A 24277-nucleotide genomic window follows, 5' to 3' on the forward strand; every position below is an offset into this window, starting at 1 on the left:
ACAAAGCAAGAAACTAACATTCTGATGGGATAAGGATTGTCCTTTTTGTATTTTTTTAATATATATTTTATTGTTATTGCTGTCATTTTATGATACAGCTCCATATTCCCTTATCCCCTCCTTAATTCCCTCTCCCCCACCTAGTTCCTCTATATCATTACTGAAGTATAGTTCTTCATACACAGTCATATGTCCATCATTGCGGGCATGGACAATGGCAGAGAGTCCAGAATCCTATTGTCAAGATACAGTAAACAGTCTCATTGTAAGTCCATCTTTGTCTGGAAACAGAAATGCATACCACACTGCAGCCTCATATCTGGATGTTAGTCTCCATTTCACAGCTACTGTAAATCCCCTTAAATGAAAAGTCATGATACAAAATCAACAATAGAAAGAAAAATAGAAATTTACAATGCCCTGAAGTTAAATGGCATGTTACTAGATATGACAGTCTCCATTACACAGCTACTATACATCCCCTTAAATGAAGAGCCACAAAATAAAATGAACATCTGGGAGAAAAAAGAAATTAACAACACCAAGAAGTTGAATAATATGCTATTAAATGACTAATGTGTAGCTGAAGAAATGAAAATCAAGAACCTTCTTGGGCCCGGTGGCATGGCCTAGCAGCTAAAGTCCTCGCCTTGAAAGCCCCGGGATCCCATATGGGCACCGGTTCTAATCCCAGTGGCTCCACTTCCCATCCAGCTCCCTGCTTGTGGCCTGGGAAAGCAGTTGAGGATGGCTCAAAGCTTTGGGACCCTGCACCCGCGTGGTAGATCTGGAAGAGGTTCCAGGTTCCCGGCATCAGATCGGCGTGCACCGGCCCATTGCGGCTCACTTGGGGAGTGAATCATTGGACGAAAGATCTTCCTCTCTGTCTCTCCTCCTCTCTCTGTATATCTGACTTTGTAATAAAAATAAATCTTAAAAAAAAAAAAAAAGAACCTTCTTGAAGAAAATGATGCCACTGCATGATCTATGAGTCTCCCATTTTCTCGATGTCTTCCTCAGTGAACTCTGAGGTTGGCATAGGGTTTTGGCTCCTTTGCAGGGGAGTTTTTATTAATATTCATTGTGCCTTTGTCTCTTCTTTTGTTCTTGATCATTGTACTTCTGGTTAGCAGAGACTTCTCCTTGGGGCAGGTTTCTAAGCTGTGTCACCCACAGGTCTACAATGTGATTTTGCTTATTGAGGTTGATACACAACACTTGGCTTGCAGCCACTTATGCCACAACCTCCAGCGAGTCCAGGTCTGGGTTCTTATGTTAGATTTCCACCGTGGTCTCCACAGCCCCAGCTTTTGGCTCACCACTCTCCACCTCCTGTGATACTGTGCTGAGGCTGCACTGTTATCTCTGTAACCTTTCTCCCCCTTCCGGTTGGAGCAGGTCCCAGGATTAGGGAGACTCCAGGTGTCCTATATAATTAGGTTGTTGGTGGCACTGATCTTGTCGGAACCTGTTGGACGTTAGGTCTGGGTGCCACACGGACCTATTTTGGCCGGTGGCATGCCACAGTCAGTATTATTTTCCTGCAGGACCAGTGCAATCCACTGAGTTCAGTGACTTCGCATGAGCTCAGCACATGCGCAGTTCACTGTTGTCGCCTGCTGTCCTAAAGCTATTGCCACAGTGCGCAAAATGGCGCCAGATGTACCACCACTACAGTTCTTAATCTGCTGGCCGTCAGATCCGAGGGATACCCAGACCTGCTCCGGGTGGAACCCGTAGAATACCACATCGTTGCAGTTCACCCAGTCAGAAATGAGTTTACTCCCATCTCAGCGCATGCTCAGTCCTTTCCCTTGCCCTTTCCCCCTTACGCAAATTGGCGCCCAATTCAGCTCTAGGGGGATGACTGGGCTATGATATCCACTCTGTTCTCGCACTGTCCGTCTGAGATCTCCTGCTCTGCTCCTGGTCAAATCAAACAGACCAGCAGGACGGACAGGTCTTTGTCTTTGTTCACCTCCCAAGCTCCCAGTGAAAGTCCCTTCCCACCTGGCTGCTGGTGGAGTTCTGGCTGCTGGTGGCATTCAGATCGTCGTGCTGGAGTATCAGTCAGTGCAACACCACACTGCTGTGCCTGCTGCTTTACTGTGTCTGTCAGTCTCCAGGTACCCCTCTGCTGTTGTTCTGTCCTTTCCTATTTCCTGAAATATGTCCTCTCTGCTTCATCCTGATTAAATATTTTTCCATTTAAATGTGTCCTTACCCTATTCTGCCATCTTGATTCTCCCAGGATTGTCCTTTGAAAGGAGACCAAAGGACCAGGGTTGTGGCATAGCACGTAAAGTGGCCACCTGCAATTCAAGCATCTAACATGGGCAACAGTTTGTGTCCTGGCTGTCAATTTTTAAGCCAGCTCCTTGCTAATGATATCAAAGATGGCCCAAGTGTGGGAGACTGGATGAAACTCTTCTAGCATGGCTTTAGCCTGTCTCAGTGCTGGCCATTGTGGCCAACTGGGAAGTGACCCAGCAGATGGAAAATCTCTCTAGTTTTGGCTTTCAGATAGATTTTAAATAAACAAAGGACATCAAGTATGGTTAGGTAGATTGTCACTGTTCAAGGGTGCTTAGGTGAGGAAGTGAATTGGGAATGAAAAGCTATCTGTCTTATGATACAAGTCCTAACCCTGGGTACTATTTTCCAATTTGTACACAAGTACTATGTATGCTTACAAGGGATATACTTCCTAGCTCTTAAATTTGTCCCTGTAACCATAGCCTTATTTTTATATTCCAAAAAGACTAATGAAGAAAGATGGTCAATAACAAAAATATTTAGAATTTTCATGAATATTAACAGTTTGGAGAGATACAAAATGGACAGTGAAAGCAAAACTAAGAGAGGCTGAGGAACAACTACTAAAAGTAAAAGTCCAGAATGGGCATTTATTTAGCTCAACAGGCAAGGCTCCTGTGTCCCATATTAGACTGCCTAGTTTAGTTTCCAATTCCAGCTTTGACTCCAGCGGGAGTTTAGTGATGATGGGTATATATAAATAATTGGGTTCGTACCACCCTCATGAGACACCTAAATTATGTGCCTGGGTCCTGACTTTGATCCTGGCCATTGTAGGCATCTGGGGTTTACCACCCCCCAATCTCAATTAGAAAAAAAAAATTAATGGAAATATTATATATAGCCCTCAAACTTTATACTACAGAAAACAAAGTAATCATACTAAGGTATAAGTGATGCCATAGAGAGCTAGCTCTTACATTATCAGGCCAGAATGCATATGGAGCTGCCCTGTTAATGAACAAGTAGAATTTCCAGTAAGCATCACATCCTTTTAAGTACATTCCATGGGCCCGGCGGCTTGGCCTAGCGGCTAAAATGTCCTCGCCTTGAAAGCCCCAGGATCCCATATGGGCGCCGGTTCTAATCCCAGCAGCTCCACTTCCCATCCAGCTCCCTGCTTGTGGCCTGGGAAAGCAGTTGAGGAAGGCCCAATGCATTGGGACACTGTACCTGCGTGGGAGACCCGGAAGAGGTTCCAGGTTCCCGGCTTCGGATCGCCGTGTACCGGCCCGTTGTGGCTCACTTGGGGAGTGAATCATCGGACGGAAGATCTTCCTCTCTGTCTCTCCTCCTCTCTATATATCTGGCTGTAATAAAGTGAATAAATCTTTAAAAAACAAACAAACAAAAAAGTACATTCCAAGGGAAAAGAGAGATGAAAGCATTCAGTATAGAAGAAAATCTTAGCTACAGACAGAAATAGATTTTCTGTGAGTGCCTCACATAATAAAATTACTAAAAAATATAAATCCTGTAAAACAAGAGCTAAAAAAAAAAAAGATACGCCTTACTAACGGAAAGATGTGAGTGTGAGAACTGACCAACAGTGTTTTCAGTTAAGAGAGTAGAAACAAGAAACACCAAAATGGCTGAAAATCAAACTAATGATGTAGAGGAAAGGTTTGAGAGGGCAAATGTTGCCATGCCAAGCCAAAGAGGATTTTAATGAAAATTTTCAGGACAGGGGCTGGCATGGTAGCCTAGCAGCTAAAGTCCTCACCTTGAACGCACCTGGGATCCCATATGGGCACTGGTTCTAATCTCGGCAGCTCCACTTCCCATCCAGCTCCATGCTTGAGGCCTAGGAAAGCAGTCAAGGATGGTCCAAAGCCTTAGGACCCTGCATTTGCATGGGAGACCTGGAAGAAGCTCCTGGCTCCTGGCTGGCTTAGCTCCAGCCATTGCGGTCACCTGGGAAGTAAATCATCGGACAGAAAATCTTCCTCTCTGTCTCTCCTCCTCTCTGTATATCTGACTTTGCATTAAAAATAAAATCAATCTTTAAAAAAATTAAAAATTAGGGCCTAATGTGGTGGCTTAGTGGCTAAAGTCCTTGCCTTGAACACACCGGGATACTATATGGCACTGGTTCTAATTCCCGGCAGCTCCACTTCCCATCCAGCTCCCTGCTTGTGGCCTGGGAAAGCAGTTGAGGATGATCCAAAGCCTTAGGACCCTGCACCCATGTGGGAGACCTACAGGAAGTTCCTGGCTCCTGGCTTTGGATTGGCTCAGCACCAGCCATTGTGGTCACCTGGGGAGTGAATCATCAGACAGAAGATCTTCCTCCTGTCTCTCCTCTTGTTTGTATATCTGACTTTGCAATAAAAACGATAAACAATTTAGGGGCCAGCATTGTGGTATAGTGGGTGTAGCTGTCCCTACAACATAGGCACCCCATATTAGCACTAGTTCCTGTCCCAGCTGTTCAACTTCCAATCTAGGTCTCTGCTAATCGCCTGTGAAAACCAACTTAGGATAGCCCAAGTACTTGGGGCCCTGCCACCCACATGGGAAAACCAGAGGAAACTCCTGGCTTTTGGCTCCACTTCTTGGCCTAGCTCAGCCCCCACTGATGTGGTCATTTGGGGAGTTGAACCAGCAGATGGGAGTCCTTTCTGGTGCATTGTCTGTCTGTCTCTCTCTCTCTCTCTCTCTCTCTCTCTCTCTCTTTCTATAGATCTGATTTCCAAATAAAGAAATAAATGTTTGTAAATCACTTTAAGCCACTAAGTATTTAAGTTTTTATTTATTTATCTTCATTTTATTTGAGAGACAGAGATCGTTAATCTGCTGGGTCACTCCCCAACATATTCAACAACCTGGGGATGGCCAGGCCAAAGCCAGGAACTCAGCACTCAAGCAGGTCTGCAATGAAGGTGTCAAGGACTCAAGTACTTGAGTCCATCACCCTCGGCCTCTCAAGTGATGCATTAGCAACGAAGCTATAATCAAAAGCAAAGCAAAGAATCAGGATGGTGGAATAGGGTAAGCACACGTTTAAACAGATGGAGACACAACAGCCAGTGTGAAACAGAGAGGGCACATTCTAGAAAACAGAAGACAGAAGAACAGCAGATGGGCACCTGTTGGCTGACAGACACAGGAAAGCAGCAGACATAACGGTGTGGTGTTGCAGTAACCAAGATCCTAGGGATTCAGCAAACAGCAATCTGAACTGCACCAGTGGCCAAAATTCCACCAGCAACAAGGTGGAAATGTGTGTTCACCAGGAGCTCAGGAGGTGAACAAAGACAAAGAACCACCCATCCTGCTGGTCTGTTTGATTTGACCAGGAGCAGAGACACAGAGCCCAGACAGGCAAGCAGTGCAAGAACAGGGTGGATTTCACAACCAAGTCTGCCCCCTAAACCCGAATCAGGTGCCATTTTGTTTAAGGAGGCAAAAGCCATGGGACAGTATTGCGCATGCACTGAGCTGGGACTGAACTCATTTCTGGCTATGTGAACTGCAACAAAATGGCATCCTACCGGTTCCACCCAAGATAGCTTTGGGTAGCCTTCAGACCTGATTACCAGCAAATCAAGAACTCTAGTAGTGGCACATCAGGTGCCCTCTTGTAAAGCAAGGCAAAAACTTTGACTGCAGGGACAACATTGAACTGCACATGCATTGAGCTCGGAGCGAACTCACTGAGTTCAGTGCATTGCACTGGTACCACAGGGAATATGATACCTACTTAGGTATAGTATGGGTCAAAATATGTCTGTGTGGCCCTCAGAACTAACAGCCAACAGGTTCTGGCAAGATTAGCCCCAAACACAACCTATCTGTATTGGACTCCTGATGTCTCCCTAATCCTGGGACCTGCTCCAATCGGAAGAGGGAGAAAGGTTGTACAGACAACGGTGCAGCCTCAGCATGGTATCACAGGAGGTAGAGTGGTGAGCCAGGAGCTGGGGCTACGGAGACCATGGTGGAAATCTAACATAAGAACCCACACCTAGAACTCATTAGAGGGAGTGGAACAAGTGATGGCAAATGAAGAACTGGGTACCAAATGCAATAAGTAAAATCAAATTGTAAACCTGCTGGTGACACAGCTAAGAAATCTGTCCCAAGGAGAAGAATCTGATAACCAGATACAATGATCAAGAGCAAAAGAAGAGACAGAGGCACAATGAATGTTACTGAAGACTCCCCTTGCAAAGGAGCAAAACCCTTTCCCAACCTCAGGGTTAACTGAGGAAGACATCGAGAAAATGGGGGATACAGAATTCAAAACACTTGTTATAAAGCTTCTTATCAACAATGAGAAGCACATAACACAGGAGTTCAAGAAATACAAGGAACATGTCACACAGGAAATGAATCAAATGAAAGCTCATATATCAGCAATGAAAAATACAATGGAACAAATTAAAAGTACAGTGGAGAGTGAATAGAATGAAGGAGGCAGAAGAAAGAATCTCAGATTTAGAAGATATTTCCTGTCACCAATGGGAAAACAAACAAAAAGCTGGAATCAGAGCTGGGCCAAGCTTACAAAAAAAAATATTCAAGTATTAAAAGATAATATTAAGAGACCAAATATAGGAGTTAGTTATGGGAGTCCCAGAAGGTGCAGAAAGAGAAGCTGACTTTAAAAATGTATTTAATAAAATAATAAGGAAAAAAATTCCCTAATCTAGAAAAAGAATGGGGAAACAACACTCAGGAGTGGCACAGAACTCCCATCAGGGTTGACCAAAAGCAATCTTAACCACAACATATGATAATCAAGCTCTCTTCAATTGAACATAAGGAAAAGATCCTTAAATGTGCTTGTGAAAAAAATTAATTGACATACAGAGGAATGCCAATTAAATTTGCAGCTAATCTCTCACAGGAAACTCTGCAGGCAAGAAAAGAATGCAGTGACATATTCCAGATTCTAAAAGCAAAAAATTGTCGGCCCAGGATATTGTACCAGCAAAACTTTGTCTTTGAAAATGAAATAAAATTTTTCCATTCTTGAATATGCCTCTTTGAAACCGGACCTACCAAGATTACTTAAAGATAGTCTCTTGACAGAAAAGAATAACACCCAGCAAAACAAAAGGTAAATGTGACGAACATCCCAGTGAAATAACAACAGAAGACTAAATCGATGAACAACCCATTGCTGAAATGACAGAACCAAATTACTACCCGTATATATTAACCCTGAATGTAAATGGCTTAAACTCATCAATCAAATGTCACAGATTAATAGGCTGGATTAAAAAAACAAAATCCATCTATTTGTTGCCTACAGGAGACACATATCACCAACAAGATCAGCAGAAACTATATCTCATGGATTTTCATTTCGTTTTTTAGTTTCATCTCTTCAAAACACTTTCTCATTAAATTCTTCACTGACTCATAGGTCATACAGTAACAACGTTTTCTTATTTTTAATATTTTTAAAAATTCTATTATTATTATTATATTTTTGACAACCTTTGCATAGTTAATTAGAGTAAAAAGGTACAAGGGCTATAGGAAAGTGGGCAAGACTATTATTTCCGGGCCCGCTGGCGTGGCCTAGAGGCTAAAGTCCTCGCCTTGAAAGCCCCGGGATCCCATATGGGCGCCGGATCTAATCCCGGCTGTTCCACTTCCCATCCAGCTCCCTGCTTGTGGCCTGGGAAAGCAGTCAAGGACGGCCCAAAGCTTTGGGACACTGCACCCGCTTGGGAGACCCGGAAGAGGTTCCTGGTTCCCGGCATCGGATTGGTGCGCACCGGCCCGTTGCGGTTCACTTGGGGAGTGAATCATCAGATGGAAGATCTTCCTCTCTGTCTCTCCTCCTCTCTGTATATCCAGCTTTCCAATAATAATAAAATCTTAAAAAAAAAAAAGACTATTATTTCCATATTGCTTCCATCATATATCTGAAGTAAAGGGAATACTGAGGGAGAAGCCCCACCCAGTCTCCCACCCACCCCAGGTCCCTGATGTGGGGCATGATCTGAGATTCTTGCTCAAGTGGTTTTGATAGTTCACCAATTATGAATTGCTGCCAATCTCACCACTCCAAGCACAATGAGGTCGTTGAAGAATCCACTGATTGACATAATCCATCATAGAATCTCCATTTGTCCGATACTTCGCTGCCAACATATAGCTAAGGTGGTTGATCGACCTGTTCTGTCTTTCGTCTTTTCTTGGTTAGGGTTTCGAGTCCGGCATTTCGATTGGGGAGATCCCCAAAGAAACTTTGTCTGAGGTGTTCCCAGATCAGATTCTTGTGTGTTCTAGCAAGCACAGGGCTCGGCACAGTCCATTGCCCTAATCAGCTGGTGGTTGCAATTGCTGGGTTGGTTCTGTTTTCAGCCCCGACTTTCACTGGAACCAATGGGTGTTGCAGTCCAGCCTGGTTCTACCCAGCACATGCTCAGCCCTCACATAAACCAGTGGGAGCTGCAGCCTAGTCGGAGCGACCCACAATAACCCCCACCAGGCCCACCCCCTACCCTGGTTTGCCAGTATGTAGAGCAGACTAGTTCAGTCTGTCCCACATCCCATTTGGCTCTCGTACATGTCAATGGGTATTGAAGCTTAGTTCCATCTAACCAGCTCTGCTATCCAGCCCTCACGGATGTTGTTGAATGCCTCTGTCTAGCCACCCTAGCCCCTGTCCTAGGTCATACAGCAACAACATTTTCTTCTTATTGGTTCTTGATTTTTTTTTCATTTCTTCAGTGACACATTAGTCATTTGATAGCATGTTATTCAACTTCATGGTGTTGTTAATTTCCTTTTTTCTTCCTGTTTTTGATTTTATATTGTGACTTTTTATTTAAGGGGATGCATGGTAACTGTGTAATGGAGGTTATCATATCCAGATGTGAGGATACAATGCAGTATGCATCTCTACTTCCTGATGAATGATGAACTCCCAGTGAAACTTGACAAAACGATACTGGAATCTCTGCCATTGTCCATGCCCTCAACGATGGACTTAACAACTGTTTAGGAAGAACTATGTTATGGTAATAACATAGGAGAACTCAATGGAGAGGGAGGGGATAAGCGAAATCCCAGGGTCTATGTAACTGTATCATGAAATGATAATAATAATAAAAAGGACGTAAAATTTTTTAAAAAGCAAAGACTCAAAGTAGACATTCCAACATGGGATGCAGAATTTCCATGCAATATCTTAACCACTGTCCCAAATGACTATCCTGAGAGGAAATCAGTATTAACAATAATAGCAGGGGCCCGGCAGCGTGGCCTAGCGGCTAAAGTCCTTGCCTTGAACATGCCGGGACCCCATATGGTCGCCAGTTCTAACTAATCCCAACTGAGCTACTTCCCATCCAACTCCTTGCTTGTGGCCTGGGAAAGCAGTCGAGGATGGCCAAAAGCTTTGGGACCCTGCATCCATGTGGGAGACCTGGAAGAAGTTCCTAGCTCCTGGCATCAGATTGGCATAGCACCGACCATTGTGGCCGCTTGGGGAGTGAATCATTGGACGAAAGATCTTCCTCTCTGTCTCTCCTCCTCCTCTCTGTATATCTGACTTTGTAATAAAATAAATAAATCTTGAAAAAAAACAATAGCAGTAGTTATATTAAGTTCATCAGTAATTTCACCTATAACACTAATTGCCTTAGTCATTAATATCATAAAGAATTCTGATTAAAGTAATGGGCATTAATATTAAAATACTAATATTCACACATAAACCCTAAGTTATCTTGTATACAGTTATCACTCACAAAATTTTACTAAATCAAAAAATCAAAGCACTCTTACATTTCAGAGAAAAAGCCCTTGGACAATGAATCAACTAATTTGATAAAACAGTAAAAAAAAAAAAAAAAAAAAAAAAGTTACCTTCTATATACTTTAAAAGCCTCTGAGGAGGTAATAAAGGAAATCGAATTGGATCTAGCACTTCCACCACATGTTTTCTTCTGTTCCCCAGATCTTTCAGAATCCATTGCATTGCAGCCAAGAAGACTTGGTATTCATCCTCAATGCTAAGCTCTTCGCTGCGCAAAATTTTGATCAGCTGATCCTTTGTAAGTGCCAGGAACTCTTCCCCACTATGAACCTCCAGAAAATGGACATGAATATAGTTTTCTGTGAATTCCAAAAGATCATGGCAGGCAATTTGCTCAGCGAACTGAAAGATCCCAATGCAGTTCAGAGGATCAATTTGTCCTTTCAAAAATTCACAGCAAAGATGAACAACTTCAGTCAACTGTAGCATGTCAGCTGCAACAATCAACTCCTGGACATTATTCACGCCTATGTTCACGATACCTAGGGAAGTGGGGAGACAAAAATGTCCACAGAATAAAGACACTGCACCTAACCCACTCAAAAGTCGTATACTGGATAAGTTCCTGCCTGCAGGGTAGACAGATATTAAAGTAAAAAGGCAACAAGGAATTTGTGGAAAGAGCACATTCAATAACATATCTAACACTTATGGAATGGTGACAACAAACTATACACAACATTGTTTTATACATTAATCCAATCATCACTACAAACCCAAATGATAGATATTCACTTTTTTCCCAAAAAACTTAATTAATTTGTTCTCAGGTCATATGGTTAAGCACGTTGCAGGATAGAGATTGACACCAAACTTCATGCTTTTTTAACATAAGGTTGTATATATAAAGATTTACTGAGGCACAGGGGAGAGTAAGATCATTCAATATGTCAAAGTAACTTGCAATTTTAGAAGTTTTTTTTTTAAATTTTTATTTGAAAGGCAGAGTTACAGAGACGAGACATATACATACATACATACGTACATATATACATACAGAGAGAGAGAGAGAGAGAAAGAGAGAGTCTTCCCTCTGCTGGTTTACCCAAAATAGCCAGAGCCAACCTGATCCAAAATCAGGAGCCAGCAGCTTCCTCACATGGGTAACAGGGGCCCAAGGACTTGAGTCATTCTCCACTGCTTTCTCAGGTCATAAGTGACAGCTGGATGTGGAGCAGCTGGAACTTGAACCAGTGCTCGTACGGAACACTGGCACCAGAGGCAGAAACTTAGCCTACTATGGCACAATTTCATTTTTAATATTAAAAGTCTGTAATATAATAGAAGCTATTTGTTCAAGTATGAGGACAGTGGGTGAATCCTTGCCTTGCACGCACTGAGATACCATATGGGGTGGGGTCGTATTCCAGCTCCTCCACTTCCAGTCCAGCTCCCTGCTTGATCCTGGGAGGGTAATAGAGGATGGCCCGAAGTGTTGAGACCCTGCACACACGTGAGAGAGCCAGAAGCTCCTGGACCCTAGCTTCTGATCAGCTCAGTTAAAGCTGTTGTGGCTACTTGGAGTTAACCAGCAGATGGAAGATCTTCCTGTCTCTTTCTCTCTGTAAATCTTTTTTTCCAATAAAAATAAATAAATCTTTAAAGGAAGAAAACATAGTAGAAGCTACTAAAATCTTAAGTTACACACACTGATTTCCTGTCCTCCCCCCAGAGGGCTTCATTTCATAATTTATATGATGAATTTAGGAAAACATCAAATAGACAAAAAGGAAAAAAATCACTATAATTCTCTTGCCAAGAAAGATAAGCTCTTCTTTAGACCTTATACTTGGCTCTAACTTTATTCTTATAATTCTTTATAAAACTTCATTGTTATAATTCTTATAATTTCTTTATTCTTATAATTCATTTTCACATGAATTATAAAGTGCTATTTCCATTTATTTCTCTTTCATAAGTATCTAACCTGTATCATTCATAAAGCTTTGTGAAGACAGAGACAATGTCCATCTGTTTCACTGTCATGTCACCAATATCTGAATCAAAAGAAAAAGAAAAACAGGACTAAATAAATGTCTGTTAAAAAAAAAGACTGGCCAGGGCCAACACTGTGGTGCAAGGGGTTAAGCAGCTACCTGCATGCAACGCTAGCATCCCACGTGAGCACTGGTTTGCGTCCTGGTTGCTATAGTTTTAATTCAGCTCCCTGTTATTGTGCCTGGGAAAGCAGCAGCAGATGGCCCTGGTACTTGGGTTCCTGCCACCCAGCCAGGAGACCAGGATAGAAGTCCAACTTCTTGGCTCCAGCCTGCCTGTTCAGCCATTTGGAAAATAAACCAATGGATAGAAGATCTCTCTGTCTCATCCAGCTGTAACTCTGCCTTTCAAATAAATAAGGAAATTTCAAAAAAAAAAAATGACTAAAGTTAAATAAAATATCTAGTGTCACACAACCAATTAAAGGCAGAGCCTGATTTTAAATCCATGTAACTTGATTCTGAATGTGTGGCCAACTGGAGAATGAATGAGCAGATGGAAGATCTCCCTTTCTTTGTCTCTCCTGGCTTCTCTGTAATTCTGCCTTTCAGATAGATAAGTCTTTTTTTTTTTTTTTTAAAGACATTGCAGTCAATGCCAAGCAACTCACAAGGATCTTCTATTTCCTGGAGAATCTTTTTTTTTTTTTTTTAAGATTTATTTTTTTATTTTATTACAAAGTCAGATATACAGAGAGGAGGAGAGACAGAGAGGAAGATCTTCCGTCCGATGATTCACTCCCCAAGTGAGCCACAACGGCCGGTGCGCGCCGATCCGAAGCCGGGAACCTGGAACCTCCTCCAGGTCTCCCAAGCGGGTGCAGTGTCCCAAAGCTTTGGGCCGCCCTCGACTGCTTTCCCAGGCCACAAGCAGGGAGCTGGATGGGAAGTGGAGCTGCCAGGATTAGAACCAGCGCCCATATGGGATCCCGGGGCATTCAAGGCGAGGACTTTAGCCACTAGGCCACGCCGCCGGGCCCCAGATAGATAAGTCTTAAAGGAAAATAAAAGAAAAAGAAACTAAGGTGATAAATGAACTGTTAATAATTAATGACAAATCTAAAGTAGAGATAAGTAGAATAACAGGTTTTGCTACCCCCATTACAAATTTTCCTGCCCAATAAACACCCAATATTCACTTTCCTTTCACCCTTGACAACAGAATTTTGATTTTATTATGGGTGTCATGTGTGCTTTAGTGAACATAACATTTCTTAGCAGTAAACTCTGAACTGAGTATGGTCAGGAGGGTGTAAGCAGTGGTCACAGAGGACCAGAAATGCTTAACGACAGCCTGAGATGACAGACCCTTTTGATTTTCTAACTTCTTCCTTCCCCTGGCTGGAGCACAGTGAGCATGAGATCAGCAGCTAAAAACTTGATTATGGAACAAAATACTGAAAGAATACCGGACACAGACTGATATTATGAAGCCACTATAGAGGCTTAGAAACTTACGAATTTTTATGGAAACATAAACTCTTATCTTGTTAAACCATATAGTAACTATGTCTAGCAGCCAAATGCTGTTCTTAGCTGATATCAATTTTGCCTTAAATGCCAATTCTCTGTAATGTTATTTCTCCCAGAATATGCTCATGAGGCTTCATTTCACTATGTTTTACCACTTTTACTTCTTTGATGAAAGTCCTAATCATCAGGCCCAGCACAGTGGCCTAGCAGCTAAAGTCCTTACCTTGAAAACACTGAGATCCATGTGGGCGGGCGCTGGTTCTAATCCTGGCAGCTCCACTTCCCATCCAGCTCCCTGCTTGTGGCCTGGGAAAGCAGTCAAGGATGGCCCAAAGCCTTGGGACCCTGCACCCGTGTGGGAGGCCTGGAAGAAGTTCCTGGCTACTGGCTTCAGATCTGCGCAGCACCGGCCATTGCGGTGACTTGGGGAGTGATTGGATGGAAGATCTTCCTCTCTGTCTTTCCTCATCTCTGTATATCTCTGACTTTGCAAGAGAGATTTGATCTGTCCTCTGGTTCACTCCCCAAATGGCCATAACAGCCAGAACTGAGTCAATCAGAAATCAGGACCCAGAAGCCTCCTCTGGGTCCCTCACATGGCTGCAGAGTCCCAAGGTTTTGGGCTGTCCTCGGCTACTTTCCCAGGCCACAGGCAAGGAGCCGGATGAGAAATAGAGCAGCCAGGACACAAATCGGTGCCTATATGGGCTCCCAGCACATACAAGGCAAGAACTTTAGCTACTAGGCTACTTTGCCAGGCCCTAATGTTACTAAATTTTTTATAAAACAGAAAAACAAATATTTTGGCTAAAATAATATATGCTAATTATAACGATTTTGGAGTAGGAAAACAGGAAAAAAAAAAAAGAATTTGCCCTGTGGCCAGACCTGTGGTATAGCTAGTAACACCACCATCTGTGACACTGGCATCCTACACAGTGCTGCCCTGCTTCCAACCCAATTCCCTGCTAATGCTGAGAAAAGAAAGGGAAGTTTGCCCAAGTGTTTGGGCTCCTGTCACCCATGTGGGATATCCTGACTGCCTCCTGGATTTGGCCTGGTCCAGCCCAAGCTTTTGTGGCCATTTGTGGAATAAATCAACAAACGGATTTGACTTAGAAAATAAGTAGATAAACCTTAAAAAAAGAAAGAAAGAAGCTCCTATATTCCTTTACTGAAAGATAAACAGTCTCATCATTTAGGTCCTTTTTATGCATAAATACATATAAATTATTTTATTTTTTTTTACAACATTGAATTGCGTTTTGTTCCACTTTTTAAATTTAACATATTATGAATATTCTCTATGATAGTGTGTATTATATGCATATAATTATTCACAAGGTCTAAAAAAATTCCATTACTTATACAGGTGTCATTATTTAACTATAACCTATTGAGACAGTTTGATTGTATTGTTACAAATTATTAGAAAAAATTATTATAAGCAACAAGTACAAAATCCTGACCTACATCAATTAATTCTTTAGGATTACTGAAAAATGAGTTATGCATTAAAGACACAAACTTTTCAAAGTCTCCTTATAACATGTTGCTCAATTACCATCTAAATAAGTCAGATCAATTTATGGTCACACGGTAGTGCATGAGTGATGGCGTCATTCTTCATTTGCAGCAACAGGTTCTTATAACATACCTGTGTAAATGAAGTCTAGAAGTATCTGAAAGATTCTAGCTTCAATCCCTAGAATTTCAACGACATCTTTTGAGGATTCCTTCATTCCTCCAGTGAATAAAGCTGCAAAGTAAGGACTACTGGCAGCCAAAACCAGCCGATGAACTTTAAAAGTTTCTTGTCCAACTTGCAGCTGCACATCACAGAAATTCTGTCTGTTCCTCATTCTATTGATCTGAGCCAAGATGAGTTGGGCATGTTTATCTGATGAAAAAGGACTATCAGTAGCCTTGGAACAACATTCAGTAGCCATGATGACAGATTATAAAAGACTATTATCCATAATCTGCTTCCACCTGAAAAACAAAATACAAAGATGCCCAGTAACATTTTTTCATGTTAAAAAGAAAAGGTCTACTTATATACGCAGCAAACATCAATTGTTCTTAACAGTCTACTATGGACATAAAACATACTTGAAACAAATAAGGTATGAGAAATCTAATACGGCTTCAGAGAAGAAATTAAATAGTGGAAGTTAAACCACTCGAGGGTGAAGAAAGGGGGAAAAGCTGGTGTTGTGATGTAATGGATTAAGCCACTACCTGTGTTGCTGCATGCGAAAGTTGCTGATTAGAGAGTCAGCTGCTCTACTTCTGATTCAGCTTCCTCGCAGTGCATCTAGCAAAGCAGCAAAGATGGCCCAAGTAGTTGGACCCCTGTCACCTCCATGGGAGACCTGAATGCCATTCCTGGCTCATGGCTTCAGCTGGTCCCATCCCTGATTGTTTTAGCCATTTGGGGAGTGACTCTGTGAATGGAAGCTCTCTGTGCCTCTCCATCTCTCTGTCTCCCCCCAACCACAAGCTCTCTTTATTTTTTTCTCAAAGATTTATTCATTTTATGACAGCCAGATATACACAGAGGAGAAGAGACAGAGAGGAAGAGCTTCCGTCTGATGATTCACTCCCCAAGTGAGCTGCAACGGGCCGGTGCTGTGCCGATCCGAAGCTGGGAACCTGGAACCTCTTCCGGGTCTCCCACGCGGGTGCAGGGTCCCAAGGCTTTGGGCCATCCTCCACTGCTTTCCCAGGCCACAAGCAGGGAGCTGGATGGGAAGTGGAGCTGCCGGGATTAGAACCGGCACCCACATGGGATCCCGGGGCTTTCAAGGCAAGGACTTTAGCCGCTAGGCCACGCCGCCGGGCCTCACAAGCTCTCTTTATAACACTGCCTTTCAAATTAGGCAACCTTAAAAAAAAAAAAAATTGGAGGATGCTTCAGAGAAGAAATGAGATCTAAAACGACTACTAAAAGACAAATGGGTGCAGGTGTTTGGTTAAGCAGCTAGGGAACCATGACCCATACAGAAGTATCTGGGTTGGAGTCCCAGATAAACTCCAGATTCTAGCTTCCTGCTAATTCACACCCTAGGATGCAGCAGGTGACAGTTCAAATACTTGGGTCCCTCCCTGGAAGACCCCAGATTGAGTTCCCAGCATCTGCAGTGTAAGCCATCAGATGGAAGGTCTTTATTTCTTATTCTCCTCTATTTGTCTCTGTCTTTCGAATAAATAAGCTATTTCTAAAAAAGATAGAGTTAAAGCACAAGGAGAGGTCATACATCCTTGTGGATACAGAAAAGAATATTTGACAAAATGGCACAAAAAACTTTTTGTACACTGTAATAAGCAAGCAAACATCACAGCCAGAATTAAAATTCAAAAAAAAAAAGTAATTGTTACCAGCTCAGTTGCTTAAAATCCTTCAAACTGGCTGCAGGGAGAGGGATTCTGTTGTGACACACCTAATTAAGTCGCTGCTTGTAATGCCCACATCCCATATTGGAGTGCTGCTTCAAATTCAAGTCCAGCTATTTGATTTCTCATCCAGCTTTCTGCTAATGTTCCTGGGAAGGCAGGAGGTGACAGCTTTGGTGCTTGGGTTCCTGCTACCTGGTCCAAACGTGGCTGTTGCAGCTATTAAAGGAATGAACCAGTAGACAGAACATCTCTGTATGTGTTGCTCTGCGTTGGAAATAAACATTAATAGGGCCCAGCAGCGTGACCTAGAGGCTAAAGTCCTCGCCTTGAACACGCCAGGATCCCATATGGATACCGGTTCTAATCCTGGCAGCTCCACTTCCCATCCAGCTCCCTGCTTGTGGCCTGGGAAAGCAGTGGAAGACAGCCCAAAGTTTTTTTTTTTTTGAAAGATTTATTCATTTTATTACAGCCAGATATACACAGAGGAGGAGAGACAGAGAGGAAGATCTTCTGTCTGATGATTCACTCCCCAAGTGAGCCGCAACGGGCTCATGCACGCTGATCTGAAGCCGGGAACCAGGAACCTCTTCCGGGTCTCCCACGCGGGTGCAGAGTCCCAATGCATAGGGCCATCCTCGACTGCTTTCCCAGGCCACAAGCAGGGAGCTGGATGGGAAGTGGAGCTGCTGGGATTAGAACCGGCGACCATATGGGATCCTGGGGCTTTCAAGGCGAGGACATTTTAGCCGCTAGGCCACGCTGCCGGGCCCAGCCCAAAGTCTTGGGACCCTGCATCCGCATGGGAGACCAGGAAGAGGTTCCTGGTTCCCGGCTTCGGATCAGAGCAGCACCGGCCGTTGCGGCTCACTTGGGGAGTGAATCATGGGATGGAAGATCTTCCTCTCTGTCTCTCCTCTCTGTATATCTGACTTTGTAAAAAAAAGAAATAAACTTTAATAAAAAACAAAACTTTCAAACTGTGTGCTTCCTATAGCACACACAGCCCTTCTGAATCTTTGTTATTATTCCAGACTCCGTCTAAACGTAACTCCCTCCAGGAACCTTGCCTTATTCCTCTCGCAGAACTTGGGGCTTACTTTACTCTAAGCTTACCTTACAGCCTCTATAACGTCCTGCCTTTTTTGGACACTAGCATCCTATGTGCAGCACACGTGCTCCTTGAAAACCCAAACCCTGAGATCAGAGACTATCTTTCATAGTTATAACACCAGTCTCTAACATATTTTAGGTTTTCAGACATTTGTGAAATGGATGAAAAATAATAAACATGTTTACATCATTACCATTTCCACAAACTATGTCCTTCTCACCATAATTAAGAGGCAAGAAAATAGGACAATCTTGTCCCAGATCACTGTGCTCCCCAAGGAGACAACTTTATTACAATGACAGCCACACTACCTGAATATCACTAATACTCTAAACCAAAGGCCTTTTTTTTTTTAAAGATTTATTCATTTTATTACAGCCAGATATACACAGAGGAGGAGAGACAGAGAGGAAGATCTTCCATCCGATGTTTCACTCCCCAAGTGAGCCACAACGGGCTGATGTGTGCCGATCCGATGCTGGGAACCTGGAACCTCTTCCGGGTCTCCCACGTGGGTGCAGAGTCCCAATGCATTGGGCCGTCCTCAACCGCTTTCCCAGGCCACAAGCAAGGAGCTGGATGGGAAGTGGAGCTGCCGGGATTAGAACCGGTGCCCATATGGGATCCCGGGGCTCTCAAGGCGAGGACTTTAGCCGCTAGGCCACGCCGCCAGGCCCTCAAAGGCTTTTTCTGCTGTATCATACTGCATAGGAATTATAATGCTATGCTATTAAAAAAGGGGAGGCATCTTGCAACTTAGGCATAGAAGTCTGGCCCTGCATCTTCATAGATTTTCAAGATTAAATTCAACAGTCATATTTCAGAATTTGTACTTAGTTCTTCAGGGGGGATGAGGAACAGGGTAATGCAGTATTTTTAAACAGCGTACAGCTTCAGCAATGAGGATCAAAGAGATAAATCCAAATTACCTTTTGACAAAGAAACCAGAAGATGCTGTAATATTGTGCTGTGGAGAAGTCTAAAATGACTTCAGTTTCACAATTTAGGCATCAAGGCAAAAAGGCAACAAAACTGACAGCAATTTGTGTGGAGGTGATGTTAGAGAAACATCGGTTAAGTTTATGAGCATCCAAGTTTATCAAACTCAAAAACAGCTAAGCTGATTGTCTTGACAAAGAAGGAATGTTGAGAAATCTGCGAGCTTCTTGACCTAGCAATTGCAACCACCAGCTGATTGGGGAGATGGACTGTGCCGGGCCCTGTACTTGCAAGTACACACCAGAATCTGGTCTCTAGGCCCGGTGGCATGGCCTAGCGGCTAAAGTCCTCGCCTTGAACGCCCCGGGATCCCATATGGGCGCCGGTTCTAATCCCGGCAGCTCCACTTCCCATCCAGCTCCCTGCTTGTGGCCTGGGAAGGCAGTTGAGCACTGCCCAATGCATTGGGACACTGCACCCGCATGGGAGACCCGGAAGAGGTTCCAGGTTCTCAGCTTCGGATCGGCGCGCACCTGCCCGTTGAGGCTCACTTGGGGAGTGAATCATCGGACGGAAGATCTTCCTCTCTGTCTCTCCTGTAATAAAAATGAATAAATCTTAAAAAAAAAAAAAAAAGAATCTGGTCTCTGGGCTCAGCAGGATAGCGTAGCAGTTAAGGTCCTCGCCTTAAACTCGCCGGGATCCCATATAGCCACCGGTTCTAATCCTGGCAGCTCCACTTTCCATCCAGCTCCCTGCTAGTGGCCTGGAAAAGCAGTGGAGGACGGCCCAGAGCATTGGGACCCTGCACCTGTGTGGCAGATTGGAAAGTAGTTTCTGGCTCCTGGCATCGGATTGGTGCAGTACCGGCCGTTGTGGTCATTTGGGGAGTCAATCATCAGATGGAAGATCTTCCTCTCTGTCTCTCTTCTCTGTATATCTGACTTTCCAATAAAAATAAATAAATTTTTTTAAAAAAATGAATCTGGTCTGGGATCACCTCAAATAAAATTTCTTTTGGGATCTCCCCAATCGAACTGCCGGACTCAGAACCCTAACCATGAAGAGAAGTGCAGGTTCCATGGTCTGCCATGGAATGCAAGTGCCAGAGCCTAGCCTCCTAAGAGGCTCAGATGGAGCAGTGGACAGCACAATCAGGTGCACATGGAAGATATGGCAGTCTATCGGAACCTGCAGAGGATACCTGGCACCACAACAGAGGACAGAACAAATCAATCAACTACCCCAGCCATATGTTGGCAATGAAAAACAGGGCAAACAGAGACTCTAAGATGGACTACGTCAATCAGTGGATTCTACAGCGACCTCAAGGTGCTTGGAATGGCAAGATTGACAGCAATTCATAACTGTTGAACTACCAAAAGCACTTGAGCAAGCCCCTCAGAGCATGCCCCACATCAGGGACCTGGGATGGGTGGGAGACTGGGTGGGTCTTCTTCCTTTGTCTCCCCCTGTACTCCAGATACAGGGGAAAAAAGCGGAAATAATACTCTTACTCATTTTCCTATAGCCCTTGAACCTTTGTGCCCTAATTAACTATGTAAAAATTACCAAAAATAAAGAAAAAATGGGGGGAAAATCCGCGAGGTTCTAATGTAGCTGCTAAAACTTGAGCATCCAGAGTGTCAGCATATTACATTTAACTCGCTTACAAAGACCGTGTATTTGTCTCCACACAGAAAGAGAACCTGCAGCTACTAATGCAGCCTCCTGCTACACTAACCAAGGTTCCCTGAGCCTTCACTCTGCCAGCTGACCTCCCAGTCTGATATCCCGCCTCTCACTGGCTGCTGATAGGATCCCGCTGCTAGGAGGAATTGCACAGGGACTTATGGCACCCGAATTTGAAGAAGTGGATTATTACGAAACGGTGGGCATGTCCCGAGCAACCAAAGGCCATCTGTTGGGTGTGTGACCTTGAACTCGCGGCCGAGAGCCTCTGGAAGCTGCTTCGGCAAAGATGTCGGAAAGAATTCCCAGGAGGAGCTGCAAAACACCCCGGGTTTTGTGCTTGGTTTGGGGGTGGGTGGGTAGAAGGCTGTCCTAAACTGCTGCTACACTAAAAAGCCGCCCTAGGCTACTAAAGGGCGGGGTGGGGGTAGGGCGAGTCTCAGCACAGGGGTCGAGGGTGACGGGGTTCGGGGACCTTGCCTCCGGGATCCCCAGTCATGGCCGGGGGCGGGAGAGGCCGCGGAGGCGTGGAGCACAGTCAGCTCCGTGAGGGCGAAAACACTGCGGTTGCCTGAGCAGCGCCCGAGACGGCAGAAGGCCGAACCACTTCCAAGGGGGCTCTTCTCTCGTCCTTAAGGGTCCCGAGAGCCCGGGAAAGGTGAAGAGGGAAGTTCCCACCCCCGTGACAGACGCGCGCGCGGGCCGCAGGCCTTCCTTACCCGCTGTCGCCCCTTTCCGCGGGCGCCCGCTCAGGCCCTCTGTGCGCAGGCGCGAGCCTCCCGATCGCGGAGAGGGCTGGGCTCAGCCTCCCGGGGTGCCCGGAAGACAGAGGCGCCGCCGGGCCTTGGGAGCCGTGTCCGTGCGCTCGGCCTGCCCGGGCCTGCTGTACGTGCGTGTGCGGGGTTCTTCCGCTCGCGGGTAGCGGGACCGCGGGCACGTCCGGGTTGGTCATTACTGCGGCCCCGGGGCTTGCGTTCGCCATTGCGCCTAGGTTCTCGCCGCGGTATCGCCTCATCTGAAGCGCGGGGCTTGTCTCAGAGCGTTTTTTGCATCGCTTCAGGGCGGGAAGCCATGTTAAAGATTTAGAAATGAACGAAAAAGATTACCCGGTGCCCTCCTATCACCAGAAGGTTGGCATGGTATAGTAGACGCTGGGAGGATTTGAATCCATTGAGGCCATGACTTTATTCTTAGCTGTTTTACAAGAAAATAAATGTTATTTCATTCTTGTCCCTCCAGTAGAAAACAACACCAAGCCTTTGCTTTCTATTTGACTGCTCTTAACTAATTCAACGTTCCTGACTCTTATAAAATGTATAAACATTCCGGAGACATTATCCTGGCTCCGTCATTAAGGAGATAAATAAAATGTGTTATGTATTTATATTTGTGTGAAAGCCGTGATGCTAATCTCTCCCCCCTCCCCCCAAAAAAACTATAGCACCACTAACATTAATTTTATGATTTCCTGTTAGGTTGTAATGAGCAATCTGAAAAACATTAGTTTAAAACACTAAGTAACATGGGTAGCTGCATCTTCTGTTGCTCTCGAAAATACTTAGCTCTTTGCCAGTTGTTCTAGTCTTCATGCTCACCGGGGACAGTTCCTTCGCTCTATACTCTTCCTGTCAGATGTTTCAATTTTGTACGACCTGGCAGGTGTAAGGTAGCGTTTCATTTTTATCTGCATTTGTACTCCCTGATTATTGATGAAGTTGGACAGTAAAAAGGTATTTACAGGATACTATGCGCTGAATTCAAATCACTTTATGAAACTCAAGCCCCCAGCATATGTAATGGCATTTGGGGACTGGACCCTCGGGAGGTAATTCGGGTTCATGAAGGTAGGGCCCACATGATGGCATTGATGCCCTGTAACAAATACAGCCAGCTTCTTGCTTGCTTTGCTTGTCTGTTGCTCTCAGACAAGATATCGTGGGAGCACACAGTAAGATTATAGCTGCCAACCAGCAAAGAAGTGGTCTCAGGAAGAAACCTGTCTTGGATATCTTGGTCTCCAGAACTGTGAGAGAACTCTCTGCTGTGTAAGCCAGCACTCTTTTCTTAGAATAGTTCAAATACACTGAGACATAAGTCAGTTAAATTTTTTTTTTTTTTTTTTTAAGATTTTATTCATTTTATTACAGCCAGATATACACAGAGGAGGAGAGACAGAGAGGAAGATCTTCCATCCGATGATTCACTCCCCAAGTGAGCCGCAACGGGCCGGTGCGCGCCGATCCAAAGCCGGGAACCAGGAACCTCTTCCGGGTCTCCCACGCGGGTGCAGTGTCCCAATGCATTGGGCCATCCTGGACTGCTTTCTCAGGCCACAAGCAGGGAGCTGGATGGGAAGTGGAGCTGCCGGGATAAGAACCGGCGCCCATATGGGATCCCGGGGCTTTCAAGGCGAGGACTTTAGCCGCTAGGCCACGCCGCCGGGCCCAAGTCAGTTAAATTTTTAAAAAATATTTATTTATTGTCATTGGAAAGACAGATCAGAGCCAAAGATTTTATAAACACAGTGATTGAAGTGATGGACTAAGAGAGACATCCTGAAAAGCCCCCCAAAAATGTGTTCAGTGCAACATGCCAACTTGCCTCAGATGAGCCTGTGGCTCAAGACTACTATTTGCCTATATTCTCCTTTTACCAATTTCTAGGTTTTTTTTTTTTTTCTGAAATAAACTGAGAAAGGAAGAGGCTGATTTGAAAGTGAACTTCATTTATTCAACAAGTGCTTAGTGTCAACAACGTAGAAGGTGGCAATACAGCATTGGTAGTTGTGGCAATATACTGAGATGTGAAACAAAGTTCCTGCTCTTGTGGAATCACATTCTAGTTGGGGAGACAGAAAATAAACAAATGATGAAATCTATGATATATCATGGGATGATATCATGAAGAATAAATAAGAGGATAAAGAGTGGCATACTGGGAAGAGGTCAGCATTTTCACTTAACAGGGTAAGCTACCACGTGCAGTGCTGGCATCCCATATGGACACTGGTTCTTTTCCCAACTGCTCCACTTCTGATCCAACTACTTACCAAAGCACCTGGAATTCCAGGCTCCCAGCTTCAGCCTGAAAAACCACAGCTATTATCATTTGGAGTTGTGATCCAGTAGATGAAGGATCTCTGTATTTATTTATCAAAAGGCAGAGGGTTATTTTTAAAGTTTTATTTATATTCATTTGAAAGGCAAAGTTACAGAGAGAGGAGAGAGAATATTTCATCGACTGGTTTCTGCCCCAAACGACTGCAATGGGCTAGGCTAGGCCAGGAAAAAGCCAAGAGCTTGTAACTGCATCCAATTCTCCCGCATGGGTTCAGAGACCCAAGCATCATTTTATCTTGCTGTCTCAGGCACATTAGCAGAGAGCTGAATTGGAAGTGGAGCAGCCTGGACTCAAACCAGTGCTCATACAGAGGATTGGTTTTGAAGAGATGGTTTAACTCCCTATGCCACAGTGCCCCCAAAGCACCTATGTAAAAAATGAGTTTATTGAGGCATAAATTACATAACATACAATAAATTCACTTTTTGGAGCCATATAATTTTA

The 24277-nt window shown here is 44.2% G+C and overlaps 1 protein-coding gene across 1 annotated transcript in view; it reads right to left on the bottom strand.

Annotated features, from left to right (window-relative positions):
• IPP (intracisternal A particle-promoted polypeptide) overlaps positions 1-21496 on the bottom strand; it is a 33069-nt gene extending 11573 nt beyond the window's left edge. The window contains exons 1-3 of the mRNA XM_004598940.4: positions 21433-21496; positions 15227-15561; positions 10150-10581 (exon numbers count right to left, since the gene is read on the bottom strand). Coding sequence (XP_004598997.2) covers positions 10150-10581; positions 15227-15518 — 724 coding nt within the window. The 5' untranslated portion in view covers positions 15519-15561; positions 21433-21496. The remainder of the gene's footprint in view (positions 1-10149; positions 10582-15226; positions 15562-21432) is intronic.
• Between the last annotated feature and the right edge of the window lie 2781 nt (positions 21497-24277).

This window comes from Ochotona princeps, chromosome 2, assembly GCF_030435755.1.
Source record: "Ochotona princeps isolate mOchPri1 chromosome 2, mOchPri1.hap1, whole genome shotgun sequence".
NCBI lineage: Eukaryota > Metazoa > Chordata > Mammalia > Lagomorpha > Ochotonidae > Ochotona > Ochotona princeps.